Source organism: Anoplopoma fimbria, chromosome 17 (assembly GCF_027596085.1).
Source record: "Anoplopoma fimbria isolate UVic2021 breed Golden Eagle Sablefish chromosome 17, Afim_UVic_2022, whole genome shotgun sequence".
In the NCBI taxonomy this organism is placed as follows: Eukaryota; Metazoa; Chordata; class Actinopteri; order Perciformes; family Anoplopomatidae; genus Anoplopoma; species Anoplopoma fimbria.
The window spans coordinates 3492681-3520425 of record NC_072465.1 but is presented as its reverse complement, the minus strand read 5'-3'; the positions used below and the strand labels follow the sequence as shown (position 1 = coordinate 3520425).

The following is a 27745-nucleotide window of genomic DNA, read 5'->3' as shown; positions in this document are numbered from 1 at the left end:
TTGGGGTGTCTGTTTTAGACACACCTCTTAATTGAGTTCATTATATTTGCTTCCATTCTGAAATGTGGCTGATTTTAATTCCGATTTCCTACTTAAAATATCTGTCTGCTGGTGTCCCCACAGCAAGGGAAGCTGCAGCAGCAGATGGACCTTCAGAAGAGCCACATATTCCGTCTGACCCAAGGCCTGCAGGACGCCCTGGACCAGACCGACATGCTCAAGACTGAGAGGACCGACTTAGAGTACCAGCTGGAGAATATACAGGTGCTCAATGAAATACCTTTGCAATCTGATGAAATACAGCAGCCTCCAGGGAGAGACAGAGTCCTAGTTAGATGTTAGAATAGTGCGATTGATGTTGGCAAGTAACAATGTCTCTCAGGGGACCCAGAGCATAAAGGAAATCCTAATTCATGTGTCCTCAAAGGGAAGTCGTTTAAGGTAGTCTCAGAGGTATTTCCTTCTCTGAAGATTTGTTTTCCTTTCTGTAGGCTGTATACTCCCATGAGAAGGTGAAGATGGAGGGGACAATCTCCCAGCAGACCAAACTCATTGACTTCCTCCAAGCCAAAATGGACCAGCCCACTAAGAAAAAGAAGGTTGGGAAAACATTTTACGACAACCTTAAGCCATATTTGATTGATAAATGGCTTCAATCTAAAATGTGTATATATTGTATTTTACTTCTTGCACAGTATGAGTACCATGTTCCCTCTCTGTATAGGGTATATTTGGACGGCGTCGGGAGGATGTAGGAACCACGACTAACGGGGCTCTGGCTCCACAGGCCCAGCCAGCAGTTCCCATGCAGTATGGTGACATGAAACTAGCTTTTGAGAAGGAGCGATCAAGATGCGCTGATCTGGAAGAGGCTCTGCAGAAGATGAGGATAGAGCTACGATCCCTCAGAGAAGAGGGTAGGTCCCAGTGTGAGGCAGCACAGTAACAGCAGCAGATATGAGACAGGCTTTATATTTTATGGCATCATTTGGCAGTAAGGAATGACATGAGGCTGTAGCTGACCCTGGATAATTAAAATCTTTAATTGTTGTTGACAAAGAGTCAGAGGGGTGCTGATTTAACTCAGTCATGTTGCTTTTTCATTAAAACTCATGCCACCGTAAAGTTACGTTTTCCATTGGAGATAAGAAATGACAACAGCTCAGGAAATCCTGTATTGTGCCTCCTTCGTTATCTTTTCCCAGACATCTTTTAACAGAGTTTCCATGGCAGCACCTTGCTCCATCACTACACCTGCCAGGTCCTATGAGATTTATTTCAGGATCTTTTAGTTTTGGTAATGGGATATTTCCAGCTTATTAGCAACTACTGATCTAATGTTAGGTTGTTTTATTTGTTTGTGGGAACACAGCGGCTCATTTCAAAGCCCAGGAACATGTGGCCACTTCCACGCCAGCCCAGGCTCGACATCAGATCCTCATGTCAGCCATTGTCAAATCCCCAGAACATCAACCCAACCCCAGCAGCCTGCTCAACCCCTCCACCCGCTGCAAGGAGACCTCCACACCTGAAGGTTAGTCTCACAGGCTGAACTACTAAACAAACACACAAGTAATCTCAATGCTGCCGATCAGCCTGAACTTGAACCTTGGATTAACTGTTCTGAAGCTGTACAGTGTTCCTTATAGGAGTGTGAACCCTTATGCTATCAGTTTCAACCCAAATTAACTCTCTGTTCCCTTATTTTGTTTGTTTGTGGTGTGTTTATATGTGTGTTGTATCTATGGCCTGTCTCACAAAGCAGGATTATAAAGTTAAATAAAGTTGGATAACTTGGCTCAGTGCATGTTAAACCTGGGATTTACTCCAAACCAGGGACATGGACTGAACTAAAAATCCCTGTTTTGGTTTTGTTCACTGTGAATTTATCCAGCTAACATTGTAACCCTGCTTGGGCCTGTCTCACAAAGTAAGAATAGTGGAATAACCAGGTAACATTGGCTTTAATACAGGCTTTCTACTATGACATGGCTAAATTACCTTTTCTATGGGGATGATCACCATGGAAACTGAAACTTTGCTGCATATATCATAGCTGTGTAGCAGGTTCAGTGTATCATCTCAAAGTTTGAAAATTATAATAATTTTATATCTTAAAACAATGTAAAAACAATTCCAAAAAAAACATCCTATGACAAAAATACTGCATTCACATTAAAGTGAAAAGCTTCATAGACAACCTCGCAGACCAACTGAATCCATAACCACAGCATCATAAGTTATAATACCATAAGATAGACCATGATATGTATTTTATCAGACACGTGTTTGGACTACAGTAGCCTGGCGAAGTTGAACTTGCTTTGTGATCCAGGTTCCTTCCTGTCCACGTTCCTTCGCTTTCACATAGCTATTGTTAGACTGCTCTCTCCTTTCTGTCTCTCTCCTCTCCGGTCCTCACAGAAAAGAGGAGGGTCACCTTTGAAAGTAAGTTAGCAGTCACCACAGTGTGTCATCTCACATGCATGAGCTCATCTCCATGCATGTTAAAAGGCACATGATACAGACATGCTCATATCATACTGTATCTGTCTTATTGTCCCGTTGTCAACCTGACTGTAACTTGACCAAAGACTTTATTCTCAAAGGTCAAGTTTGACGTGATGTACTCCCTTTTTTCCCAGCATCATTCCTGGAGTCATAAATTAGGTAGCATATGGTTGGATGGGTAGCTTTTCACCCAGACACATTTAAGGGCTTTGGTCATTGGCATGCATAATCTGATTTTGACTGAATATATTGGTATTCTCGAACATGAATATACCTTATATCTTAAATTAGAAATAGCTCATTCATTAGTCAAATTGTCCCATGCTGCCTGGAGAAAAACTGAATCTCATGATTTCAGCCTGTAATAAAATATTGTGGTGTCATCTTTCTCGTTCAGTAACTCCTTCCCCACCCACTTCTTCTTCTCTTTTTTGCATTACAGAGTTTGGTCGTCGCGTGAAAGAGAGAATGCATCACAACATCCCTCATCGTTTCACTGTGGGCCTCAACATGAGGGCTGCCAAGTGTGCCGTCTGCCTGGACACTGTGCATTTTGGACGACAGGCTGCCACTTGTCTAGGTTTGTATCCTGCACGGTAGCTGGCAGTACTGAATGTGGAGATATTTCAGTAGACATTGCATTATAAACACCCTCTTATTTATGAGACTCTTTTTTTTTTTTTTTTCCACCTCTCTCTTCTTGTTGTATTATAGAGTGTCACACCCTTTGTCACCCTAAATGCTCACCATGTCTCCCGGCCACCTGCGGTCTGCCTGCCGAGTATGCCACTCACTTTTCAGAGGCGCTGTGCCGAGAAAAGGCAAACTCTCCTGCACTGCAGGTCAAAGAGGCCAGTGGGCATGTCCGCTTGGAGGGATGGATGAAGCAGCCAAGGTAACATCAGACCTCAGTCCTTTACTACCATACTGAAATGTACCATATGTTGGTTTTTTTTCACAGCTTTGACAGTAATGTGCATTTGTGTTTTTTGCTCACACAGAAATGGCAAGCGTGGTCAGCAGGGCTGGGAGAGGAAATATGTGGTGCTTGATGGAACCAAAGTATCCATCTATGATACTGAGCCCAGAGAGGGTCAGTACTTTATCGCTGTTAATCGAGGGTTACATTTTAAACATTACAGAACATTGCTGATCCATTCCCATAATGAGACGGTTTGCAATCATTAAAGTCTTTTTATTGCCATGTAAATCAATACAGCAGAATCCAATAATAATGTGGGTTTTTTTTCTACAAGACTATATAAAAATTGAGGAGGAGTTTGAGCTCTGTCTGCCTGATGGAGAGGTGACCGTTCATGGAGCTGTTGGAGCCTCTGAGCTAATCAACACTGCCAAGTCAGGTACTGGATCAATACCACCTAATCCTGCTGTGCTGAGCCTATTTTAGGATTTAAGTGTATCAACCTCTCCCCAACTTTTAAATTAGATCCACATCATGTCGAATCTATACTATGAATCTCAAAATACAACAAAATCGTGACGGTTCTGCTCAGCTGTGAAATTAAGCTGTTCTTAAGATAGCCATTCACTCTGTCTTTCTGTGTGTGTACACAGACATACCGTATGTGTTGAAGCTGGAGTCACATCCTCACACCACCTGCTGGCCAGGCCAGTCGATCTACTTCATGGCTCCCAGCTTCCCTGACAAGCAGCGCTGGGTGGCTGTACTGGAGTCTGTGGTGGCCGGTAGCCGTGGCTCTAAAGACAAAGTGGATTCTGATGCTGTAAGTATTGTGTGTTTATATTTGTTCTGCTTGTGTCAGGCCTGTTTCGGTTCTCAATTTGAGCTCCTTAAAAAGACAGCCAAGTGTCTCCTTTATAGAAGACAAACACTTATTGTGCGCATTTCATATAGTAACTTTATCCAAGGATGGCTGTATTGTTGGGTGTGAAGATTGGGTAAAATATATTGAATGCCTCCATTAAACATCAGCCAGTGCCTTCACTTCGTTTTCTTTCCCTCCCTCTTCTTTCTCTCTCTGCATGTTCTCAACATCCACGTCTTCTATTTTTGTGTTGTCATCATCTTTGTTGATGTGATTATACTGTGCGTGTGTATCTCCATTCAACTCGGTTGTGTGGATCATATTATAGGCAGGTGGTTCTAAAAGACAGAAGAACCTTTCCCCTCTGGTTCAGGTACAGTAAGTAGCTGCACGAACGCTTGGGCTTCAGTCGACCGACCGACTGAGCATGCAGTAGCTGTACACATCTACGCATTCAAACACTGATGCTGTACAGTGCAGGTCAACACAGCCCCGGGGCTGAGTTATGAATATGTACTGAATACATAGAAGTAACTGGCCTGTGAAACACACACTCACACCAATTATAACAGACACTCATAAACCTACATAGTGCATGGATGTGAATAGGCACTGCTGTGACCTCTGGTCTGGTGTCATACGCTATGTCATGCATGCTTCTGCAAAAGCGATGCACTGCTGTAGCCCCATTCACTTAAACCTACAGACACATGTACACACCCACTCAGTCTCAGGCTTCTGCTGGTGCTGATTGTGTGTTTATTACTGTTTTTAGGAGCACTTTCCCATCCCTCTTTCATTCTGTGATAAATTATACTATCAGTGTTTCTAAAAGGGTGTAACCCCTGTCTTGTTATTTGTGTTATTTATTCAAATATACATTTAAAAGTTTAATATGCAGGTAAAGGTATTTAAAAACCAGCCTGAACATTTCCCCTATATGTGATTAATGAACATCAAATTACAAAAAACTCACCGGAACTATACATTTCCAAAATGGGCATTAATATGCTCCACAAATTCCCAGACTTGTTTGATGGGGTTGATGTCAGGGCTCTGTGCCAGCCAGTTAAGGAAGTAACTGGGAATGTCTTTATGGATCTACCTTTGTGCAAAAGGGCAGCTGTTATGCTTTAAAATGTGCATTTCCACACAATGAAAAATGTGCGAGCTGGCTGTTTCAATCAACGTCACATGTACAAAGTGTGAATATTAGTGTCTACTTTTGGACACATGGTTTATGCATCAAGTCCCCACTTTTTCCGGCCCAATTAGTCAATTTCACACTGCAGCCTTATCATTATTAGCTATCCAGCTTAAAATGGTCATTCATATTGTATAGCCTGAGGTGAACAGCATTCATGAAGCTTTGAACACTGTTGATAATTAAAAAAGCCACAGCTAGTGTTCAAGCGTATGTTTTAATGAATTTAACTACTTTTGGCAACTTCTATTGTAGCCATGAAGCGGTTGTTTCTATGGCAGAAAACGGTTAGTTTTGTGACCACAGCACTGAGTGTCAGAAACGGTCAAGTGCTAAGATTTTACCACATACGTTTGGTCAATTCCTACTATTTTCTAGTATTGTTTACTTACTCTTTGATTGAATATTATTATTAAATATATTTCCTTTATAAATGTCAAATAATGTTGTATTTAGGCCAAGTTCTTTTTTACAGCTGTTTGTGTTAAGACAACATTAAACACATTGAATAATGTTAATTGTCAAAACAATGAAATCGTAACATTTTGGCATTAAAACTCAGGTATTGTAGTAAATATAACACAATACTTCTCCCAAATTAAACGTTTTTTGTTTATTCTTTTGAGAAAAAAGATTTGGTGCAAACTTCCACAGCTTGATTGTGAATTTAATTAATAGTGAAAGATTCACTAATACAGATAACATACATCTCTGTGTTTAAGTTGGTGAAGGCTCCCTGCTGTCATTCTTGCTGGGTCATCTTTTCTTGCTCTAAAGCGACTGCTTTGTTGAAGATTGACCTAACCTGAGCCCTCCCTCTGCTCCATGTCTTTCTCTCTCTTCTTCTGCTTCTTTTCTTAATAGAAACTTCTTGGTAATTCCCTTCTGAAGCTCGAGGGGGATGACCGTTTGGACATCAACTGCACTCTGCCTCTCACCGACCAGGTACAAGGACAGAAACCTGCACCAGCAACATAATGAAGTTTTTATGTTTTTGCTATGTTTGGCAGTTAGTTGACGTTCTCTCTGACTGCTACACCGCTCTCTGCATGTTTCACTTGTTAAGCTCTTATGATCTACCTCATCCTTTCCCTCAGATCGTGTTGGTTGGCTCTGAGGAGGGTTTGTACGCTCTTAACGTCATAAAGAACTCTCTGACCCACATCCCCGGGCTGACCTCCGTCTTCCAGATCCAGATCCTCAAGGAGCTCGATAAGCTGCTGATGATCACTGGTCAGTACATGATATTAAATTCACATCATTATATTCAATTATATGTCAGTAATTTTAGTTCTCTTGTCAGTGAAAACTAGCTGGACTCAACAGTGCTTTTGTCACATTAACAGATCATTTATTTATTCTGCTTCTACACTGTATGTGTTTGAAATAAATGGTTATTCTAGACACACAAATAATTGATGTATTACATGCTTTTAAAACGGACCGTAGAGATAAAATCTAGCTTTTTCTGCTGCCCTAAAATGCCCAGATAATCATTGCATGTAATTGCACTGTAACATATATGATCATGGGATTTTACGTGGTGTGTTTCTTGTGTCATCCAGGAGAGGAGAGGGCCTTGTGTCTGGTGGAGATCAAGAAGGTGAAACAGTCTTTGTCACAGTCCCATCTCCCGGCTCAGCCTGACCTCAACCCGTTCATCTTTGAGACAGTCAAGGGATGCCACCTCTTCTCCTCTGGAAAGGTGGGTTACATTGTTGCCACTTAGAGCAGAGCAAAAATCCTCCTGGTTAGACTGTTATTTAGTTAGAGTTAATGAGCTGAACATCAGTAGCAAAGCAATGTGCTGTCTGATTGCAGATATTTACTGCCGTCCTGATTGCGTTGTTCTTTCTTAACAGATAGATAATGGGACCTGTATCTGTGCTGCTATGCCCAATAAGATTACAATTCTGCGACATAATGAAAGCCTGAACAAGTTCTGCATCAGAAAGGTGAGTGGGCTTTGAAGATGAATAGGGAAATGATAATGTCATGAAGGAAAGGTTGTGTTTTGCGACAAACTAGCTGTTTTGCTGCAGGGAGTGATGAGTTTGAAAAGGTGTTAAATGTCAGTTTGTATTTGCAGGAGATTGAGACGTCAGAGCCGTGCAGCTGTATCCACTTCACTGGCTACAGCATCATTATCGGCACCAACAAGTTCTATGAGATTGAGATGAAGCAGTATGTGCTGGAAGGTAGGTCACTGACTGCTGTGATTTATTCGTGGTAGCAAATCCTGAATTTATATTTAAATGTGTCATAAAATGATGTTTTCTGTCGACCATATGGTGTTCTAACATTTGTGATTCTGTCAACATTTACACCTGAACTAGCTGACTGACATGATTTTTTTTTTACAGAATTTCTGGATAAAAACGACGTGACGCTAGCTTCAGCTGTCTTCGCCGCGTCCTCCCACAGCTTCCCCATCTCCATCATCCAGGTCACAACAGCTCCACAGAAAGACGAATACCTGCTCTGTTTCCATGGTTAGAGTTTTATCTTCTTTGTGTGGGCATGTAGACAAAAAAAAAATCTGAGAGAGGAAATCTGCATTTATTCCAATAGGAGATTATTGTTCTTAGAATTATTATTATTATTATTATGATAAATGTTATTGTTGTTTCTCTTGCAGAGTTTGGTGTGTTTGTGGACGCATACGGCCGCAGGAGTAGAAGTGAAGATATCAAATGGAGTCGTCTGCCTCTCTCGTTTGGTTAGTGTAATCAGAATTTCTTCCTAACACTTTCAAAAGGATTTTTTATGTTTAATGGTCAGTGTATTATATGATTTTAAGTGAATGTTTTGGTATTTCAGCCTATAGAGAACCCTACCTGTTTGTGACCTACTTCAATTCTCTGGATGTTATTGAAATTCAGGGACACGCTGCTCTGGGGTAAGATTGCCTCCTGCTCCTGTGTCAGTACCAGTCCATCACTTAGGGTTTGCACTAATTAGTTCTCCCCCAGTCACATCATCATCATTTTGTGGGTCTTTGCTGAGTGTCATTGCATATTGTAGTGATTGAATTGTTAATTTCCCATTACTGCCAAAGGGCTCATTAAACACCTCGACAAGAATCATCCATTTCAGTCACTGCTCTTCTTTTTTTCTTTTTTCTTTTTAAAGGATCCAGTGTCTGATATTCTTCTCTCTTTCCAGGCCCCACTCATATGCACACCTGGATATCCCAAACCCACGCTACCTTGGCCCAGCCATCTCCTCAGGGGCCATCTACCTGGCCTCGTCCTACCAGAACAAACTTCGGGTTATTTGCTGCAAGGGCAACCTGGTCCAGAGCCAAGAGGGTGTAGATGACCTGCATCGAAACGGCTCTGGACGCAGGTGAGGACACTATTTATTAAACCTGCTTCAAGTTACTTTCCATCTGTTCATTGACTTATTTACCCAATTACACTAATATCTGTTTTGGGTATACATTTTGTGACTTTTTTTAATCTCTCAACTTTTTTTTTTACTGTTTTTAAAGTCACCACAGATGTTTAGCTGTATCAACATTTCACATTTCAAGTTAGATACAACACTTACAATTGGAAACTCTCAAGTAGCGAATTTTTTAAATATCTCATCATATTCGGTATCTTTATAATTTGATAGATATCCTAATATATAATATTAAAGTACTTTCTACTTCAATTTCCTAGTCTCTATAATGACACTGTATGTGGAGAGCCAATCTAATGTGAAAAACAAATACCTGAATACGTTTAATGCTCAAATACATTCAAATAAATAAATGATTTAATAAATGAACAGAATGCTCTTATAAGATCTAACCCCATACCTCTGTATTCATTTTATATTCACATCAAATAAAGGTTTGATGGACATCTGCATTATTTACATCAATTAATCAATTAGGCTGTTGAAGGGAATAATACAAATGACAACTAAGAGCAAAGTCCTGCAAGTGGTTATTAATTATGAAAGAAGAATAAATCATGCAGACAGAGAATTAATCTAAAAGATAAGACCAATACGTGTTTTATTTTTTATTATTAATTCCTTAGTTTACTTGAGCATCTTACTTACAATATTCATTCATTTATTTTTTGGTGAGGTTTGGTTCTTTCTATTATGCACACTGTTCACCCTTATTCCATGTTCACTGGTGTTGAAGGATTAATGGGACTTGCTGGCACTGCTGGGCACAAGTTGGCATCCACAGGTGGTGATGGTTAAATTGTGGCCTTTATGTTGTAATCGGGTTATAAAACAGGAGAGTTTAACCACCATTTTGCTCTTTACAGGAGGAAGAGCTCATTTTTTATCTGTAACAAATCCTGAATATGTCTTTTTAAATTAAAATGGCTATTTAAAATGTCTCCTGTCAAATGTAGAAAGAAAATTGATGAATAAAGACTTCTGACTGAGACTCATCTATTTCAATTTGAATCTCACAAACAACTGAGCCTTTATTATTCAAAGTGCTGGTTTTGAAAATTGGATTTGCTCTTTAGTTGTCCCTGTCAGCCTCTGACTGTATTCTCATTTCGGAAACTAAATTGTGTTGATGGATTCAGTCTTTTCAAACCATGAATGGCAAAGTGCTGCAGCTTTTAAATTGAGCTTGGTTGTGAGTCATCCTCTGCATCTGTGGACTGACCTGACAGTGCCAAGCAAAGCCCATTACCCGAGACACAAAATACCTTTTCCTTTGACCAATGCCCCCTGCCCGTCTTTGTGCCTCGTTTCCTCCCTAACAGCCCTAACAAGCGTGGGCCTCCTTCTTACAATGAGCACATCTCTAAAAGACTGGCAGGCAATCCACTCGTTCACTCAGATCCCAGCACACCTCACCGCTACAGAGAGGCTCGCACTGAGTTTCGAAGGGACAAGTCCCCCAGCCGTCCACTGGAGAGAGAGAAGTCTCCTGGCAGGATGCTGGAGAGTCGGATAGTGGGGTCTCCAGGCAGGGCCATGGCCGACCCTCGGCTAGAGCGCTCCCCGGGCAGGGCCATGGCAGACCCTCGAATGGACCGCTCTCCTGGCCGCATGATGGACGTTCGCAGGGAGAAGTCCCCCGGACGATTCGAAGAGCGCCAAAGGCTTCATACTGGTTCAGGTCGCACGCCCATAAACCCTGTTAACAAGGTTTGTCAGTCAATTTTTTATTTTTTTTTACTGTTTACTACCACTCAGTTTCTGTTAATTATAATGATGGTGGGAAACGTTTTTAGCCATAATAGCAGCGTGGCTCAACGGATCCCAATCAGCCAGTTGGTTGCCCACAACTTTGATCCAGACTGAATTATCCCAACAACTATTTGTAAAGACATTCTTGGTCCCTAAAAGATAAATCCTACTGACTTGATGGTGATCCGCTGACTTTTGATGGTACCAGCAGGTTCTCTTTTTTAGTTTTTAACGACGTGTTTTGAAAGTTATTGGAGGTACTGTCATGGAATTTGGTACATGCAGTAAATTTGTGGTGCAAAGAGGAGTTAACCGAACGACTTTGGCTTCCACATTCATTTTCCTGTAGCGCCACCCGCAGGTTGACATTTCTGGTTTTGAGTTAAATGGCTCAACAACTATTGTGTTAATCAGCGATTGTTAGCATGCTAACAGGCTTAACAATGCTGGTGAACCTGGTTAAAATTACCAACTAAACATCAGGATGTTAGTCAAGGACTTTTTTACGTAGCTGTAGACTCTTTTCTTGTTATGTTGGATCTTTTGGTTCAGATTTTCAATTTAAGTCGTAGACCATGTAAGTGCATGTACTAATCTGACTTTATGTTTTGGTTTTGATTCTAAAGGTATGGGACCAATCATCTGTTTGAGAGCCACACACCCAGCACGGACAGACAAATGCATCGTTGGACAGGGAACTGAAGGAACAGAGAACTAGTGAGAGTGTCACCAATCCATGATGAAACACTGCCACACATCAGTTTTGCCTGACATCTAAGCTGAAAAACCCACAGAGGAAAACAACTGTAGCAGTCAGAACAGAGAGAGAACGAGACAAATAAATAGATGTCAAATAGAGTCAGGTTATTTTTCTCAATGAACTGACCCGTGTCAATAAAGGTCAACAAAATGCCATATTTAACAACTTTCTGAGCAGGTTTTTTGAGATGTATTTGAGTATGCGCTCTGTACTCCGAGAAGATGATTAGTAATTCGGTTAGATGTCTTCTTAAAAATTAAATCTCAGTATATGTGTTCTCAACTTTAGACCTGACTCTGTGGGCTTTGGTAGTTACCGTTAACTCCAGAAAGTAGTGACCACGATAGATAAGCACAGCCGTAGCAACTTTATCTCACAAGTCAATGCCTAAATAATTACAAAGTCTGTCACTAGTGAAAAAGGCAGAAGTTCACTCTAAATAGTATAAAAACAACTGGTTACTTTCCGCGCTCAGCTCTGTCCACAGTAGCCACAGATCAGGGCAGGACAGGACTGTACATCTGATAACGTTTCTGGCTCCAGCCCTGCGTCGACATTTCAACACAATCATTATCAGCTAACTACAATCATTCTCTGTTAATCTCTCTTCAGTCGAGACTTTGGTTAGTTACAGTGACAGGACTCAGCTGGAGCACAAACAAATTTCAATAAAATGTAAGTAGCTGAACCCTTCCTGCCCTGTAGAACCACACACACACATACACACACACACCACATGATTGTCTGCCCTCAGATAGGTTGACACTAAAACTGCACTACCCACAATCCCCAGCAGGACTTTCTAATCCTTCAGAACGCTATCTGACTGTAAATAGACGAGACATAATTTTATATATATTGAGAAGGAATTTCAAGGCTGGATAAGCCATGTCTATTTTTGTTAAAAAAAAAAAGTGATTACGTGTCCTCTTGAATGTCCAATGAGTATTCTTTTAACATGTCCAAACATCCTTTATCAAGTGAGTGATTGTATCTGGATCCTACTCGTGTATGCACTTCCATCTGTCAAAGGCAAAACCTCAGTGCTGAACTATATGACAGGAGGGGGGAAAAAATCATGTTTGAAGCTTACGACATAGTGCTTGAGCATTTCTTTTGTACAATGTCCCTAATATTGTATATAACCCAAAATTGTTCAAGGTGAAGATGAAAATAATATTTGTTTTTTTCCTGATTCGTAAATGGCATGGATATGTATATCTGAGATGAAACGGAGTGTTGTCTTCTGCTTCTGCCACATTTGGGTTATATTTTTATTCCACGATTTAACAACAAAGCACGCGAAAAACATTTCCTTTCTTAAACTATTATCTATTTGCACAAAAAAATTCATACAAGTAAATTTCTTAATTTTCTTGTTCTCTCCTTTAGTAAGGCACTCATGGCAAGTTAAAGAACCGGTCCAATCTTAAAAGACACTGAAATCCATTCAAATGTATTTTGGCTTTCATTGTAAAGCTGCTTACACTTGACTAATATATTTTATTTCAATATATCATAATTTGACCTATGGAAATTAATATTATTGTGGTTTTCAGCATTTTTGTTGGAATATATACAGATGAGATGCCTCACTTTAACTTGCCCTGTGTGTCTGTTAACAGCACGGCGATCAATAGGAAGAAGTTTCCTCATCTCTCTGGATCCACTACAGTTCTTTTTAGATGTAAAACACTTCCTGAATGTATTAAAGCCAAGAAGATAGAGCGGATTCATTGGTCACAAATGTGCACAAAATGCACCCAATGCTACTGATTGCACAAGTTTTCCACTTGTCTCTAAAGGACTCTACACAAAAGGGGTTCCCATCCTGTTTTGTTTTATTTTTATATTATTGTATTTCTGTTCACATTATCCTTAATCATAATGCTGTAACGCTGGATATGATATTGATGTCTGCTAACAAATGTTTAATTAGCGTTCCCTGTAGAGATTTTGTCACGGAATATTAAATATTATAATCATTGTCTTTCACTTCTACTTTGCGTCCTTATGTTGTACTTGTTTGCCTTTGAGCAAGTATTATCCTTTTATAGTTCAGTTATTATAAACTGCAGACATAGAACTCCTTACTAATTTACTCTGTAATGTGAGGGAAGAGAAAACTAATCATACTTGAAGCCCTCTTCACTCGTGCTTTCTGCTCACCACTTACACTGAAGGCTGCCTGCGAAACGACCATTTGTCAATGTGCATTGTGTTAGAAGAGGTTAATCTATTTATAGGATTCTGATCCCGGTGCTCAGCCAATGTAACAATGGGTCTGCCATTCCAGTCACAGTCGCTGCAGTCAGAAACTGAGAAGAGCTGAAGGGGTTAAAACGTTTTCAACAATAGCATCTGCAACAATAACTCTTCTAAATCTGACCTGCTTGTACACAACATGCTGTGAGATGAAACCGAGGACATCTGCTGTCAGTTCATCACCAGCGTTTTATTTGACAGTGAGTGGACTGAGAGCGGGGAGACTTTCAGCGCCTCTCTTTATATAGATCACACACCGCGGCCTCACCTCCTCACCCCGGCCCATTTAGCTCATTTTCACAGACTGTCACTTTTCTTGACCTGGGAGCCATAAGTGATACTGGACAACGTGTTAACAATGCAATGGCACATTGTAAGAGCGTGTTCAGTGTCAGCAGTGTCCCACTTGAGTATGTCGAATGCTGTTTACAACGCTGAACGTAGTTTCACCAGCTCTTTAAAGAACACCAGTGTAGTGTGCAAAGTTGATCGAAGACAACATTTGATACTTCCCTCATTGTCCTTTTTGGAAATTTATAGAATCAGTGTTTTCACTGTATTAATCTGTCGTGGACAGAATGGTACAAGTACATCCACCTTTTAAAGAACTAGTGCAGTTCCCGTTCAAAACCTGCCTGTTCAGAACGGGTCACTTGCTTGGCCTCCGGTATTCCTGATTGCAGTTTTCTCGAGAACTGCTCTTCCAAACAACTTAACAATCGAAAACTCTGCTGCCTTGGGTCCTGAGAAATGCACCTGCCATGACATGGTTGCATCTCCTATCAATGCTAGAGTACACATGTCTTTTGGGTGCAAAAGCTCAGACGAGCATCGACGGAGAGCTAGCTGTAGCATGCTGTCGGCGGGGTAACAGTTAGCGTGCGTTCCAACACCTATAATACCATACTATTTAGTATGTCAGAAAAATAATCTGTATGCCCCAATATATAATATGTAAAATGAAGGATGCCAAAAATACCAGGATGTCCTACTGCATCCGGTCTCATTTTGCAGAATACAAGTCGGCATTATTTTCTCACTACTCTGACTCTTAATATTAAGATTCACACAAATCTTAATATTGTAGCGAGCAACGGAGAGCGAGCTGTTCGGTCCAGCATGCCATTCGGCGGAGTAACAGTCAATGAAATGTGACTAAGGTTGGCGGTTACACAGTCATGACAGGTCAATAAATTATACCTAAGGAGGTGATGACTTCCACGCTCTCATCATGTCTTCTATCAAAGGCAGACAAGAAATTATTTGCATACGTATCAGAATATCGAATTAAAATACTTTGTTGGTAAAAGTAAGTCAGTTGAAGCTTAGATAAAGGGTTTCAAACCGCTCATGTTTTCACAAACTTTTGTGTGTCAAAGATCCTTGAAACTTTTAAATCCAGTTCTTCAAATTGGACTCTATTTTGTCATCTGTTGACAAAAGCATTTTTTTTAAACATTGATCTAATACAAAATACATCTATTCAGTTGTTAAAAAAAAGAAAAGGTCATAATTTCCTATTTTCCTGCAGTATTTATTCAATAATCCAAGGACCTTTTTAAGTGAAAAGGTTCCTGAGCACATCTCTTCTTGCTCGGACAAACCTTCCTGCTGCAGCAGAGGCAGTTAATATGACATTGCATGACGTTTTGTTAATTTTATGAAATAATAAAAATAAAACTTTGTTAATTAGATGTATAGTGTATTCCACATACATCAACACCAGTTACATATCTTTTTCAAAATGACATGTAATGCATTATGTTGGGGAGGACTGCATTCAAGACAGAACTGGATCATTAGATTTAATCCACACTAAAATGGTCATAGTTATCTGTTTAGATATACACAATTTTCAGATAGTGTAATCAGATTTCCGAAATTTTGTTCAAAAAAGTTTTAAAATTTAGTAGCTCAAAAGTCATTCATGGTAATCTGGTAAAAACCCCATTTCTGCCATATTAAGAACTCTTGTCTTTTGTGACTTTATATTGTCTGTGGTGGAAGTCTGGCTCAACCTGGGTGGCAATCGCACAATTTTTGTATCATTTCCACAAAGCAGTGTTGGAAACATCCCTTTCATCAAGTTAATGCCACACCTTTATTTAGTTTAAGACTGCTCTGAGGACAGAGGGCAGTTTAAAGATATTAAGTGCTTTAACCTTCAGTCTTGCTCTTGATATTCTAAACCAGTTATCCAATCTCTTTATCCGATGTGTGTGTTCTTGTGTGTGTTTCTTGCGGGCATGCAATACTGTATGTGCTGTATGAAGCATCATTTACCTGTCACTTCCTAAAGAGGACATAGTTTATAAATATCATCCAGTGGAATTGAGGGTTGGGGGCTACAAAAGGGCGCCCACTACCTCCCCATTGTTCACTGGCATCATTGTTGGTCTGACCTCCCAGCTGCTCAGCCATGGTAAGTCACTGTGTGTGGGATGCTGTTTGATGGCAAGGACAGATATGGAACATTATTTTGGGGGGGGTTCAGGGATGCTTAAATAAGTTTGTATTGGGCAGATGAGTGCAGTAATTTAGTATGCTCATCTTCATATTTATATAATTTAAAACTAGATATACCATATTTCTCAATATTTTTGTGAGTAGCTTAATGAGATGATCACCAGGTTGATTTTAAAAGTTTTAATTTTTCAGACATTGAATGCGTTGCTACATGTACAGTTAATGCATCCTAAATAACACACCGTTTATTTTCAAGGACAAATAGTTGCAAAGGATGATGAAATGGGATAAGATATAATGTTTATGAATGAGTGTTATTGCATATATGCTTTTTTCCACCTTTTATAAACAAAATCTTCTGCATGCAAGCATGCGGCCTATTAAATCGAAGTTTTGTAACATGAAGCTTTACCTTAACTGCCCTGTAGTGTCTGCCTCATCTCTTCTACTTTCTTTGTGCCAAAAGGCCCCCAAGAAAGCCAAGAAGAGGACAGCAGAGGGAGCCAACTCCAATGTGTTCTCCATGTTTGAGCAGGCTCAGATCCAGGAATTTAAAGAGGTGAAAGCTGCTCAACCAATTTTTTTTTTCCGAACTGATTTACATTTGACTGGGAACAACATGGAAAAACATGGACATTTTGTGGTTATCTCACCATGTCGAGTATTATGATCGAAGTATTTCTGTCATAAAAAATATACCGCCAGGTTCCTATTTCTTCTTTCCTCTATGTCCTCCTTTGTCCTTTCCAGTACCATTGTTCATCTTTGTAGTATGCCCACCTGTCTATTTTCCGGTCCCTGGCTCTGCAGCAGGGAGGCCTGTGGTATGCTGGTATGATGGTCAGTGGTGCCCAGACATCCAGACTGTGTCATCAGTGATTAGGCTGCACATAAACTGCTGGGCATGCCCTGGATGCCACGCTAAACCTTGGGGGGGGGCACGCAGGTTATAAATACTTAACAGTGCTCATCTATAAAGATGGCACACAAAATATTCAAGGGAAGAGCGAGAATCTAAAACCATGTGTGACAGATTACATTTTTTCTTTCTGAGAAGTGGGCTGAAGGCGTGTGTGGCTGCAATCTGTTTGCAACCCTCACTTTTCAAGGCGAAAGGACTCATTGATATGTACTGTTTCTTCTCCTGTGTGCTGACCTCAGGCCTTTACCATCATGGACCAGAACAGAGACGGTTTCATCGACAAGAATGATCTCAGGGACACTTTTGCTGCTCTAGGTATGTCAACAACCCCAATGTTCAGTCTTACAAGAAGCTGTGAATTGACATTTTGAACGTTTTGTGCCATAGGACGTGTCAATGTGAAACAGGAAGAGATCGATGAGATGCTCAAAGAGGCTCCTGGCCCAGTCAACTTCACTGTCTTCCTCACCATGTTCGGGGAAAAGCTGAAAGGTAACGCGCACAGGCTAGAAAATAAACATAAGTAATGCGATTATTAATTTGAGTATGTTTCAAGAGCAGTATACTGACTTCTTTAATGTATCTAGGTGCTGATCCAGAGGACACCATCCTCAACGCGTTTAAAGTCTTCGACCCTGAGGGGAAAGGTGTGCTGAAGAAGGACTAGTAAGTGACTTAACACCCTACATTTCTCACACAAAGGCAATTTACAATATGAAAATTCATTATGAATATTGTGTTGTGTAAGCTTTTCCCTTACAATTTATGTCTGAGTCTGAGCGCGGCCATTGTTCCCAGTACAACATACTCATGACCTGCACATTTCCTCCTCATGTGAAAACAGGCGTCATACCTCATACAGTATTTTTTCTCTTTTTTTCTGTTCAGTGTGACACAGATGCTAACAACACAAGCGGACCGATTCACCCCTGAGGAGGTACATTGTAGTCCTTTTACCTTAATTATCATTATTATGTGTAAATGCTTTGTGTGTGTGTGGGTGACTCCAAAGTGCATCAAAGGACGAACGTCATCGTGACGAACGTCATCGTGATGTCATCGTCTACGTCCACATCAGAATATTTTTTTATCCAAACCCCCTCCACAGAGTGAATCATCATCACACCTGTAATGCATGCTGAGCTATTGTTTTTGAGAATTGCTAAAGTTCTGATAAAACTGATGATAATATCCATATTTTTTGTTGTTTAGATGGTGCAGATGTTTGCCGCCTTCCCCCCAGATGTGGCAGGTAACCTGGACTACAAGAACCTGGTTCACATCATTACCCATGGAGAGGAAAAGGACCAGGAGTAAACATTTCTGTCAACGTCAAATATAAAGTCAGTTTGTTGCCAGTACATGACATGAAACTGGCCCACTGCCCTTGAAGAAGATATGGACTGTGGATTGTTTTTCATCTTTGTGTTGGTTACATTGTCTCTGTTCAGTAGGATCAAGACAACATGTTCTCTTAAACCCCCAAAACCAACAAGCATCCACATAGTAAGCTCCCTTTCTGCTTTATCTGCAGTATGTTCCCACATTTACCAGGGACTACTTAAATTATTTTCCGTATTATCTTAATATTTTACACTCCATATCACCTATATATTTTCCTAGTAAATATAGTTAGGCATTTGCATGTTCGTCTAATAAAAGTTTTTAAAAACAGAAGCAGCCTGCTTTCTCTTTCTGATTTTTGAAACACTTGATCAAGACAATGAGAGAAAAGAACAGTATAGTCGGTACAGAGACTACAATAGAGGTAACATTCCTGTGAGTCACTTGTTTATAGGATCATCAGATTACTGCGTGAACACATGGCTATACCAGCTAGTTTCTTAATTCCATGTTAGGCAGTGAATGTGTACTTCAGAATAGTAGTTGGTGGTCCACTTAAAATCCCCAAGAGATTATTCCAAAACGAGTGTGTGGCATTGTTTGTGTGTATGACTATGTTTATTTGCGTGCATCTTGCATGCGCAAAGTACAATACGTGTGTATTGTACGCGCACATTAAAATGCTTGGCTACCGAAACAGAAGGCTTTAGAGAGACAAAGCCCTGATGTTATTTGTGTGCTGTGATGATGTGAGGACGGTAATGCTATACTGTGGAGTTAGTGCGGCAGGCACACAATAGGATGCCACCAAGCGATCCTTCCCGCCCTCAACTACCCCTCTTGCCAGACTTTGGCAGGGCGAAAATCCCTGGTTCTTGGCAACCGGAGGGTCCGGGGCAGGGGGGATCCAGCTTGTCATCCCCAGACTAAAGGATTGCCTGCTGGGGAGGAGGGAAGATATGCAGGGAGCGCTGAGGGATAAGTGCTTGGATCAGCTCAGACATTTGAGCTTAAATCATTTGAGAGTCCTGTTTTAACAGTCTCTAGGAACAGAATGTGGCCATTGAAGGAAGGGAATTTGGACACTGGGGAGAGAGAGCACCTTGTCCCTTTGACCTTAGTTGTACCTGCTGGCACAGCTTATCTTATAGCTGCACTAATCAATGTTTATTATATTAACTATCGATGAAATAACGATATGTTATGTGAAAGGGATCATTTGTAGTGCGCTGCAATTCCGCTCTACGAAAGCGTTAGCTCTTTTTTTTCATTTTTACATCACACAGAGTTGGCTCTCGTTAACCTCAAGCAGCACGAATATTTGAAAGCTTTGTTAAACCCACAGTACACTACATGTTCAGCAACAATCGGCACACAGACATAGTTAGCGTCTAGCTGGGTAACATAGTGGAGCATTTAGCAGCTAAAAAGCCAGATATTTCCCTCAGGAGATAATGGAGTCCAAAACAGCACTAAAAGGAGAGCTAATTGGACTTAGATTCTTCAGGTGGCCACATGGCCATGACAACATGGCTCCAAATGGATGCTGATGTTGCTCTGTATCTACTGTGTAATGCTAACACATTATCCATAACAGCTAACATGCTATGATGTGTTTTTAGCTCGTTGCAGAGTTCCTCTACCCCCAAGTTACCAAAAAAACACCTGAATGCAGCTTTGATATTGATGCTATAACACGTCAGATGCAACATAGACTGTCTCAGTGTGACTTATGCGACTCAAATTGATCATTTATTATTAATATAAAAACTCTGCATCTAATTCTGAATGAAGAAATTATCGTTCTGTATGCTACATACAGTAAAGAACCCGGGTGTGATACTGTGATTAGTTGTTTATTGCCATCTGAAGTGTGTAAGAGGCTGTTGATTAGCAGTGAAGGGAGGAAGGATGTTACGGCACCATTTTCTGCTGGATCAGGCAGACTTTAGGGAGCGTGAAGGAGACTTGCCGCGTGCCGTTTCCACGACTGCCTCCGCTTCTGCAACAAATACTGTTCATGGTTGGACAGGTTTATATAGAATATTATTAGAGATGAGTGTCATACTTACCACACATTTAATTGTGATAAATTAGGTTTCATACCTGGTAGCAAGTCAGAGTTGGCCAACAGCATGTCCTGAGGAGCTAACTCCATCTGCTCGTCGTCCACGTTGTTGGCCTGGATCAGCAGATTACTAATATTCTCCTCAAGAATACCTGAAAGAGAGAGAAGGTGACAACAGGTGTGTTGAAATGTGAAACATGTCTATTCAGGGCCAGGTTTAGATGCTCAAAAGTTCACCTACTTGTAAAGTGTGCAATGTTGTCAAGATTGACGACGACAGCTTCTTGCATTATCTCGTCTAAAAGGCCGCTGATGGCAGTCGTCAGCTGGTCCAGAGTTCTCTGAACCACAGCGCACTGCTTCTCCAGGGACTCTGACAGACAACTAAACTTCTCCAACTCAGACTACAGCACAGAAAGACACAGGAGAGAAAAAGACAATGCATATTGGGTTTTAAGAACCAAGGGTATCTAATCTTTGCATGAATAGGTAATGTCAAAAGTAATTTGAATCAAGCAAACAAAGCTGTTTTTTCAGTTCCATAAGTGTTTAGATCATGGAAAGAAAAGGCTTGTACCTGAAAATCGTGTTGCTATGGAAACAGCTTGGATCCAGGTTTACTTCTTGTGAGCTACTTCACATTATACAATAATTATATGTTATTAAATCCTATTCAGCTAGACTGAACGAGCTAAACAATGCACCAGAAAATAAACTAAGGCCCAGTTAGCATATTTATTTAAAGCTATGAAATGATGTACTGTATTGTGTGATTACAAAGGTCAGACAGTGAGACTCACCTCTAGATCTTTAAGCTGGCTGTTAATCTGCTCCTCATGTCCTCTGTTCTCTTCTTCTAGGGACAAGATATCACTCTGAGAGAGAAACATGTGCGTTTAAATAAAACTTACACTAGGTTAAACAAGGCTTATGAGTATGTTAACAGGATATGCACGTGCCTTCAGCTGCTCTGTTTTGTTCTTCAGCATGTTCCTTCTGTCATGCAGCTCGTTCAGGTATTGCATATGAGCAAAATTCTTCTGCTCATTCTGGGTAAACATGAGGCCTATCTGATGCAGGTCTCTCTCCCCTGTGACCTCCACTAGCGTGCTGTGTCCCTGCATGTACATCTCCAGCTTCTTAACTCCATTCTGATACTGCTGTTGTTTCTCTGTAACAATGAAATAAAGGATACAGGCTAGATTAGTCTGAAAGACCTGAAATTGTATCTGCTTTAGGGAAAGATGAAGACTGTTTAAGCTTTGATCATGATTAAGAATATACTTCTCTTCTTGGAGTCTTCATCTTCTTCTAAAGGAAAAATTTCCTGGAGTTTTGTCTCCATGAAAGTCTGCAGTTTTGCGTCATGGGCAATGAGCGTTTTCAGCTGCATCCTTCTTCTGATGAAATGAGCTGTCTCAACCTCGATGCACTCCTTCACCTCCAACATTCGGGTCTCGGCTTCTGACCTAGAACACAACACAAACACACATCTAATATCTTTTTTTCCTCCTGAAGTTTCCCACATGCACTCAAACACGTGAATTACCTTTGGTTGAAAGCGAGGGCGAACCTCTCCCCCAGTTTCTCTGTGATGTTTTCCTGTGTAGCCAACTGTCGGTTGAATTTCTGTTCGATATTGCACCATACCCCTTTCTGCTGCAGCAGGTGGGCAATGTATTTGCGATACTCCATGTTCCTGCACAGCAACTCATCAAACTTAATAGTGTCCTACAGAAGAAGAGGGAACAAGTAGAGTTTAGGTTCAAATCTGTGAGTATTCATAGACTTGAGAATTTCAAATTTGCGATAAAACAAAAAAAGACTGTGATGAAGGTCGTCAGTTTAAAAGTAGGGTTTGTAATAATGGAACAGTTTGACTATTTGGTGGAAATATGCTTATTCTTTCACAAGAAAATTGATACCACCCTCATATCTGTCCGTTAAATATAAGGCTACAGCCAGGAGTCTATTAGCTTAGCTTAGCACAAAGAACTGAAACATGTGGAAACAGCCAGCCTAGCTCAGGCTTTAGATAATAAACCCACCCACTAGCGCCTCTAAGGCTAACTTATATATTAATTGTGGTGTTACATGTAGTTGCGGGACTATTTCTTGGCGGGGTGTGGTAACCTCCTGGAGAAGTCATTTCAGTCATCGTGCTTTCAGTCTCTATGCTAAGCTAAGCTAATTGTTTCTTGGGTCTAGCTTAATATTTAAGGACATGATTGTTGTGTGGTATCAATCTTCTTATCAAACTCTGGACAAGAAAGCAGATAAGTGTGTTTACCAAAATTAAAAAACATTAGGTGCTTATTAATTGGGGAGGACTTGAATGAACCTAACATTGTAGCATGAATGTGTGTAAAATAATAATAATAATAATAATAATAATAATAATAATAATAATAATAATAATAATAATAATAATAATAATAATACTTTCATTTTATATAGCGCTTTTCTAGATACCCAAAGACGCTTAAAAAGCAATGTTGTTTTAGTACCTGGTTGAGTTTGTTTTCCAAGACACGGATGTGTTTCCTGTGGCGTCTGTGTTTCCCTTCTTGTTTCAGGAGGCCACCTGGGACTGTTAACTTCTCTTGAATTTTGCTCTCTGACACATTTACCTGGAGCCACAAAGGAGATATGACTCAATACACACAATGCACTCTGTAGCTATACAGACAATGACACCTTTCCTTTTTTGTTTGCTCAATCGCATTGGGTTTCAAGAGTAAAGTTGAAAGTCAACTCCTTCATTGCCATTGGTTAATTTCTTATCCAATATGCTGTTAACTAAATGAATGACAACATAGAATTACTTGGTTGAAAATTAAACCAGCAATTTAACAATCTGACGTACTGTATCTGATTGAATAACACAATAGTACTAGCACAGTACATGCATATACATATCACATAATATCACATAATCTCAACAATAAACAGAGTTAAAAATAATCTCATCTGCAACAGGAATAATATTACACTAAATTCTAAGAATTGGATAAAAGTAAAACACATATTAAAACAGAATACAGTATATGTCCATCTATTTTACCTCCTTATTCAGAGAGGCCAAATAATCCTTCTGCTGGTTGATGAGCTTTTTATATTGATCATTTTCCTCCTGCAGGTTGTTGTATTGCTCCTTCAAAAGGTCTGTTGCCATTTTTATCTAAAAACCTTCACAAGATTTAAGGTTAGTTAAGTTAGTGACACACATAAGTAGTTTGGCAATAATGACAAAGTTTGGGCATGAACATTTCAGAGGATGATGACCTACCTGCCAGGTGTGGAGTCAAATCCTAATTAAATCTCGTTGGGAGTAAATCTCATTTAGAGAAGAAATATTTTTCTGAGTTGATCTCGTTCTTTTCTGTAGGCTACAGAATTGATCAGTTTCAAACATAAACATTCTAAAAATAATTTGTTTCTGTTTAATGTTGAAGTCCCAGGACCATATAATTAATAGAATAACAATAAGAACTGAAAGCAGAAATATAGCCAATCTAATAAAAGTGGAAAAGTGGACAGGTAGGTTGGCACTCTGAAACTAAACCTCAACTTTTATAGAATATCATCTGTAGTTATCAGTGGTAAGTAAATCCACTGAATCAGAGCACCCCCTAGCTGCCACTGGGGGGAAATTAACATGTAATAAATCAAATAGGCCAACTGAATTGGCATCTACAGTGAACAACATGGGCCGCAGTGATCACGCAGCAAGATAAATATAATAGTTTCCACAGAAATCTTGTTGAGATGACAAAATACGCATAAAAACCTCTGTAAAGCCACATAAAGTCCCTATAATCTAACTGTGAAGCACCATTCACCATGTGAATCCCTGTAGGAATAATTATAGGAATATTACACCAATCAATGATCAGGGGAAGCATTTTAAAGTGTGCTGAGGTTGCAATTAATGCTTTCTCCCAGAGGTTTGTATTGAGATTTAATACAGTTCTTAAGTGGCATTAAGTCTATATCCACCACTATGAAATAATGGATATATTTTCTGTGAGAACTGTGGATGTGTGCTGAGTGTGTGTTCAGAGGGGGCAGAAAACGGGTAAGGGGTCCGTTCTTTCCTCATTCTTTAGAGTTGGATAAGTGTATTATCTGTGGAGTGTTCTTTTCAGTGTTGTTGTTTTTACTCAAATTTTGTTTTGTCTTAAAATGGCAAAAATGTTCAATGAGGTCTTTAAGCAAAAATCCTTTGTCACGTTCTATTTGAATTTACAGGCATTTAAGGCCAGTTAATGTTCTGACAACCTTTGAACAGACTACCTTCACACTCAAAAAGCATTTTATAAAGTATGTTTGTCATGTTTGACTGCCATCCGGTCAAATTCACTTGGCACGTACAGTAACACAATACATATGGGTTCAGATGTTGAGTGACTTCATTTGGAGACATCTCAAATATTGCATAAATGACTATGAATGTCAGTTTGTAGCATTTGTTTGTAAACTAACTCCAGCATTGTCCTTCTCATATCAAAAATCCAAGGACCCAATTTTCTGGAAGTTCAGCATCTCTGTAGCTGTGCGCACTGTAGTGCATTATTGTGGAACTACACTTGATAACCTTGGTTAACAAAAACATGTGTTATGATTTAAATGATTGTGTTCATTTGAATGCAGTAATTGTATTGATGTTATCAGCCTCCTGTTTATGTTATTCTAGTCTTTCTCTCATTCTTCACTTCTTTCACCAAGCAACTTTAAAAACAAAAAAGAGATTGGTTAAGTAAGAGTCTTAATACTGAGAAGGAAACAAATTTTAAAACAATGCATTTGTTTAATTAGCTGAAACCAATAACGCACTATTCATAACAGTGATTACTGCAGGGCTGAAAAGAAGCAATTAGTACTTTTCCATTCTATTATTTTTATCTTGTATCTTGTCTGTTTGGTTAAGTGTTTTGTCCTGTGTGTTGGTTCATTAGTGGGATATCTTAACAGATTTGAGTAAAATTGACCAATGGGCCAAGAAAGATCTGATTACTCTTTAATGTAGCTAGAGACCATGTGGGCCATTTACAAAGCATGTTACATTTATACTTGTTAATCCTGAACACACAGAGTACAACAAAATTCATTTTTTCCTTGATTGCTTTATGGAATCTTTTAGTTTACACCATTCCAATTTTTTGTATTTGCTCCTCTGAAATAGAATATAGTGAAATCTTATAGATACATACAAGATGTGAATGCCAATTCTTTGATTGACATCATTCAAGTTGTGGCAACTCTTGAATGTGCATTTGCAAGCAAATTTGTACGATAGGTGCAACTCAAGGTAATGCTGCAAAATGTTGATGGCATTTCACCTACAGATGGCACTATGGCAACAGAATACATTCAAATGTACATAACGCAGACTTTGTTCAATCTCTTTTTGTACAAAGGCCTGAATATGCCCCGACAGGATACAAGTGCTCTTCAGAAATCTTCTTGGGCAAAGGTAATTCGTTGAGGAAAAATAACTGCAAACACATTTAGTTATTCTTCAATATGCTATATTTATCATTTTTCTTTTCTTTTCTTTCCCTTTCAGGAGATGCTCCTCCTCCTAAATCTCCGGTTGCAGAAATTGACAAACCTCTCATGCAACCTCAGCCTCATCTGGGTCTCCTGTCTGGCTTGCTCCTCAGACTCCACATACTCCACTGTCTCCCTGCTGGAGTAGCGCTTCCTCCATCCTGGGATGAAGAGCCTGACAAACCTTCTCCACAACGAAGGTCTATGGGGTTCACGCCCAAAGTTCTGCTCCTCCCTGATACTGGAGCTCTCATGGCTCTGCAGCCACTCCTCAAGCACCTTTTCGCTTTCAAGCAGGACATCCACCTTCTGCAGCTCAGCGAAGCTATGAACTGCTTCCGTCTGAGTTTCCTTGTTATCCGTTTTAGGGATTTCATTCTGCAAGTACTTGTCGGCAAATTCTGTAGCCGGTGATATTTCAGAGCCACTGCTGGTACCCTGTGTCTTCTGGCTGAACAGGACATTGTTTTTTTTCTGAAGAGCCTCCATCTCTCCAGACATGTCATTTTGTATGCAAAGGGCCTTGTCTTTCTGTAAGAGGAACTTGTTGGCCCGGTAGAAGGATTCAAAATCTTCAGGGGTGGTGCTTTGCTCCTGGGATATCTCACTTTCTGTTGTTTCGGGGACACTGGTGGAGTTCAGTCTGTCCTGGCCCATCAGGTCATTCATCCTGCCACGGAGGACCTCGATGGTTTTGCGAAGGGATTCAAATTCTGTGGTATATTTTTTTGCACGTTTCGACTCTTCAAAACTTGGTGCAAATGCTCCAGGTGTGGCTGTGCACAAGCTTTATACTTGTTCCAACTACGTTAATGCCAATATTATAATCTGTTATATTTTTGTTTGGAAAGGAAGGCTGTTCTAAACTGTTGTTCTAGAACAGAACGGTTTACTGTTCTAGAACAAATGATGACCTGAAACATGTTGTCATTCGACTTCACCATGGTATCAGGTAAATAAGGAACCTTGAGTGTGGAACAAAATCCACCACAAATCATAGCAGAGAAACAGAGAGCGTAAGTTGACATGTGGAAAATGGCAACAGAGTCCTTTAATACAACATGTGCATGTTTCAGCATTACCTACATAATGTCTATCTGTAGAAGATTTAGTCTCTGAAATGTTAAAACTATTAACCTACAAATTACCTCCTTTTGTGCACAAATGGGGCAGGTTCAGTGGTGGAGTCAGGCTGTCTGAGGGGCAGGGGCCCTACATTGCATTTTCTCCAGAAGAAGGGCAACTTTGAGGACACTTTATCACATTTCCACCACTGAAAAGAAGCCTAGTGGGCACTTTATCATGTTTTATCAACCATTTGCATCCAAGAGGGCACTTTTGCTGTGTTTTTGTTCTTTTTTGGGGGTGGACATGCAGGTTGGCCTTTGTTGGCCTACCCTGAGTGTTAACTTTTCTTTAACACAATGCTGGCTGCATAGAATGATCGTGTAGGACAGCAGAGTCGCTGCCCATCTTTAGGCTCAGGCTGAAAACTCACCTCTTCAAGAAGTACTACCCTGAGCCTTCCTCGTAGCACTTATTGCATTCATATTAGTTGCTGCACTTACTGTATTCATATCAGTTCGCTGCACTTATTGAATTTGTATTTGTTTACTGCACTTATCCTATTCGTAGTAGTTTGTAGCACTTATTATATTCGGATTAGTCTGTTGCAATTATTGTTTTCGTAGTAATCTGCCTCTGC

At 40.1% G+C, this 27745-nt stretch overlaps 3 protein-coding genes across 5 annotated transcripts in view; 2 read left to right on the top strand and 1 right to left on the bottom strand.

Moving 5' to 3' along the window:
* The window catches only part of cita (citron rho-interacting serine/threonine kinase a), a 39785-nt gene extending 26408 nt beyond the window's left edge, over positions 1-13377 (top strand). For both annotated transcript variants that reach the window (XM_054616871.1, XM_054616870.1), the window contains exons 29-48: positions 124-264; positions 492-599; positions 725-917; positions 1373-1534; positions 2954-3091; positions 3226-3406; positions 3513-3604; positions 3768-3872; positions 4087-4256; positions 6367-6447; positions 6600-6735; positions 7068-7207; positions 7365-7457; positions 7592-7700; positions 7866-7994; positions 8141-8221; positions 8323-8401; positions 8668-8850; positions 10233-10620; positions 11289-13377. In XM_054616871.1, coding sequence (XP_054472846.1) covers positions 124-264; positions 492-599; positions 725-917; positions 1373-1534; positions 2954-3091; positions 3226-3406; positions 3513-3604; positions 3768-3872; positions 4087-4256; positions 6367-6447; positions 6600-6735; positions 7068-7207; positions 7365-7457; positions 7592-7700; positions 7866-7994; positions 8141-8221; positions 8323-8401; positions 8668-8850; positions 10233-10620; positions 11289-11312 — 2733 coding nt within the window. In that variant the 3' untranslated portion in view covers positions 11313-13377. The remainder of the gene's footprint in view (positions 1-123; positions 265-491; positions 600-724; positions 918-1372; positions 1535-2953; positions 3092-3225; positions 3407-3512; positions 3605-3767; positions 3873-4086; positions 4257-6366; positions 6448-6599; positions 6736-7067; positions 7208-7364; positions 7458-7591; positions 7701-7865; positions 7995-8140; positions 8222-8322; positions 8402-8667; positions 8851-10232; positions 10621-11288) is intronic.
* Positions 13378-16661: 3284 nt separating this feature from the next.
* myl2a (myosin, light chain 2a, regulatory, cardiac, slow) lies at positions 16662-18750 on the top strand. 2 transcript variants are annotated; one of them, XM_054616301.1, is made up of 6 exons: positions 16662-16712; positions 17315-17390; positions 17463-17567; positions 17663-17741; positions 17964-18012; positions 18288-18750. In XM_054616301.1, the coding sequence occupies exons 1-6, from the start codon at positions 16677-16679 to the stop codon at positions 18390-18392; spliced, it is 450 nt and encodes a 149-aa protein (XP_054472276.1). In that variant the 5' UTR covers positions 16662-16676; the 3' UTR covers positions 18393-18750. The 2 variants fall into 2 exon arrangements, with proteins under 2 accessions (XP_054472276.1, XP_054472277.1); XM_054616302.1 differs by lacking the exon at positions 17315-17390 and having other exon boundaries at positions 16662-16733; positions 17450-17567.
* Positions 18751-20356: 1606 nt separating this feature from the next.
* On the bottom strand, positions 20357-23662 carry LOC129105220 (coiled-coil domain-containing protein 63-like). Its single transcript, XM_054616116.1, has 9 exons — positions 23552-23662; positions 22995-23117; positions 22037-22218; positions 21772-21956; positions 21447-21658; positions 21288-21362; positions 20729-20891; positions 20526-20639; positions 20357-20421 (listed from the first exon to the last, which is right to left on the bottom strand). The coding sequence occupies exons 1-9, from the start codon at positions 23660-23662 to the stop codon at positions 20357-20359; spliced, it is 1230 nt and encodes a 409-aa protein (XP_054472091.1).
* Positions 23663-27745: the final 4083 nt, after the last annotated feature.

What these genes read in the sequence shown, in the direction of transcription:
- myl2a (XM_054616301.1), top strand. Translation starts at nt 16,677, where the DNA reads ATGTTTGAGCAGGCTCAGATCCAGGAATTTAAAGAG. An exon ending in AGATCCAGGAATTTAAAGAG is followed by an intron (nt 16,713 to 17,314) that starts GTGAAAGCTGCT and finishes TGCTGACCTCAG; the next exon opens with GCCTTTACCATCATGGACCA. An exon ending in GGTGTGCTGAAGAAGGACTA is followed by an intron (nt 17,742 to 17,963) that starts GTAAGTGACTTA and finishes TTTTCTGTTCAG; the next exon opens with TGTGACACAGATGCTAACAA.
- LOC129105220 (XM_054616116.1), bottom strand. Translation starts at nt 23,662, where the DNA reads ATGGCAACAGACCTTTTGAAGGAGCAATACAACAACCTGCAGGAGGAA. An exon ending in TGGCCTCTCTGAATAAGGAG is followed by an intron (nt 23,118 to 23,551) that starts GTAAAATAGATG and finishes TTGTGGCTCCAG; the next exon opens with GTAAATGTGTCAGAGAGCAA. An exon ending in ACAAAACAGAGCAGCTGAAG is followed by an intron (nt 21,363 to 21,446) that starts GCACGTGCATAT and finishes TTTCTCTCTCAG; the next exon opens with AGTGATATCTTGTCCCTAGA.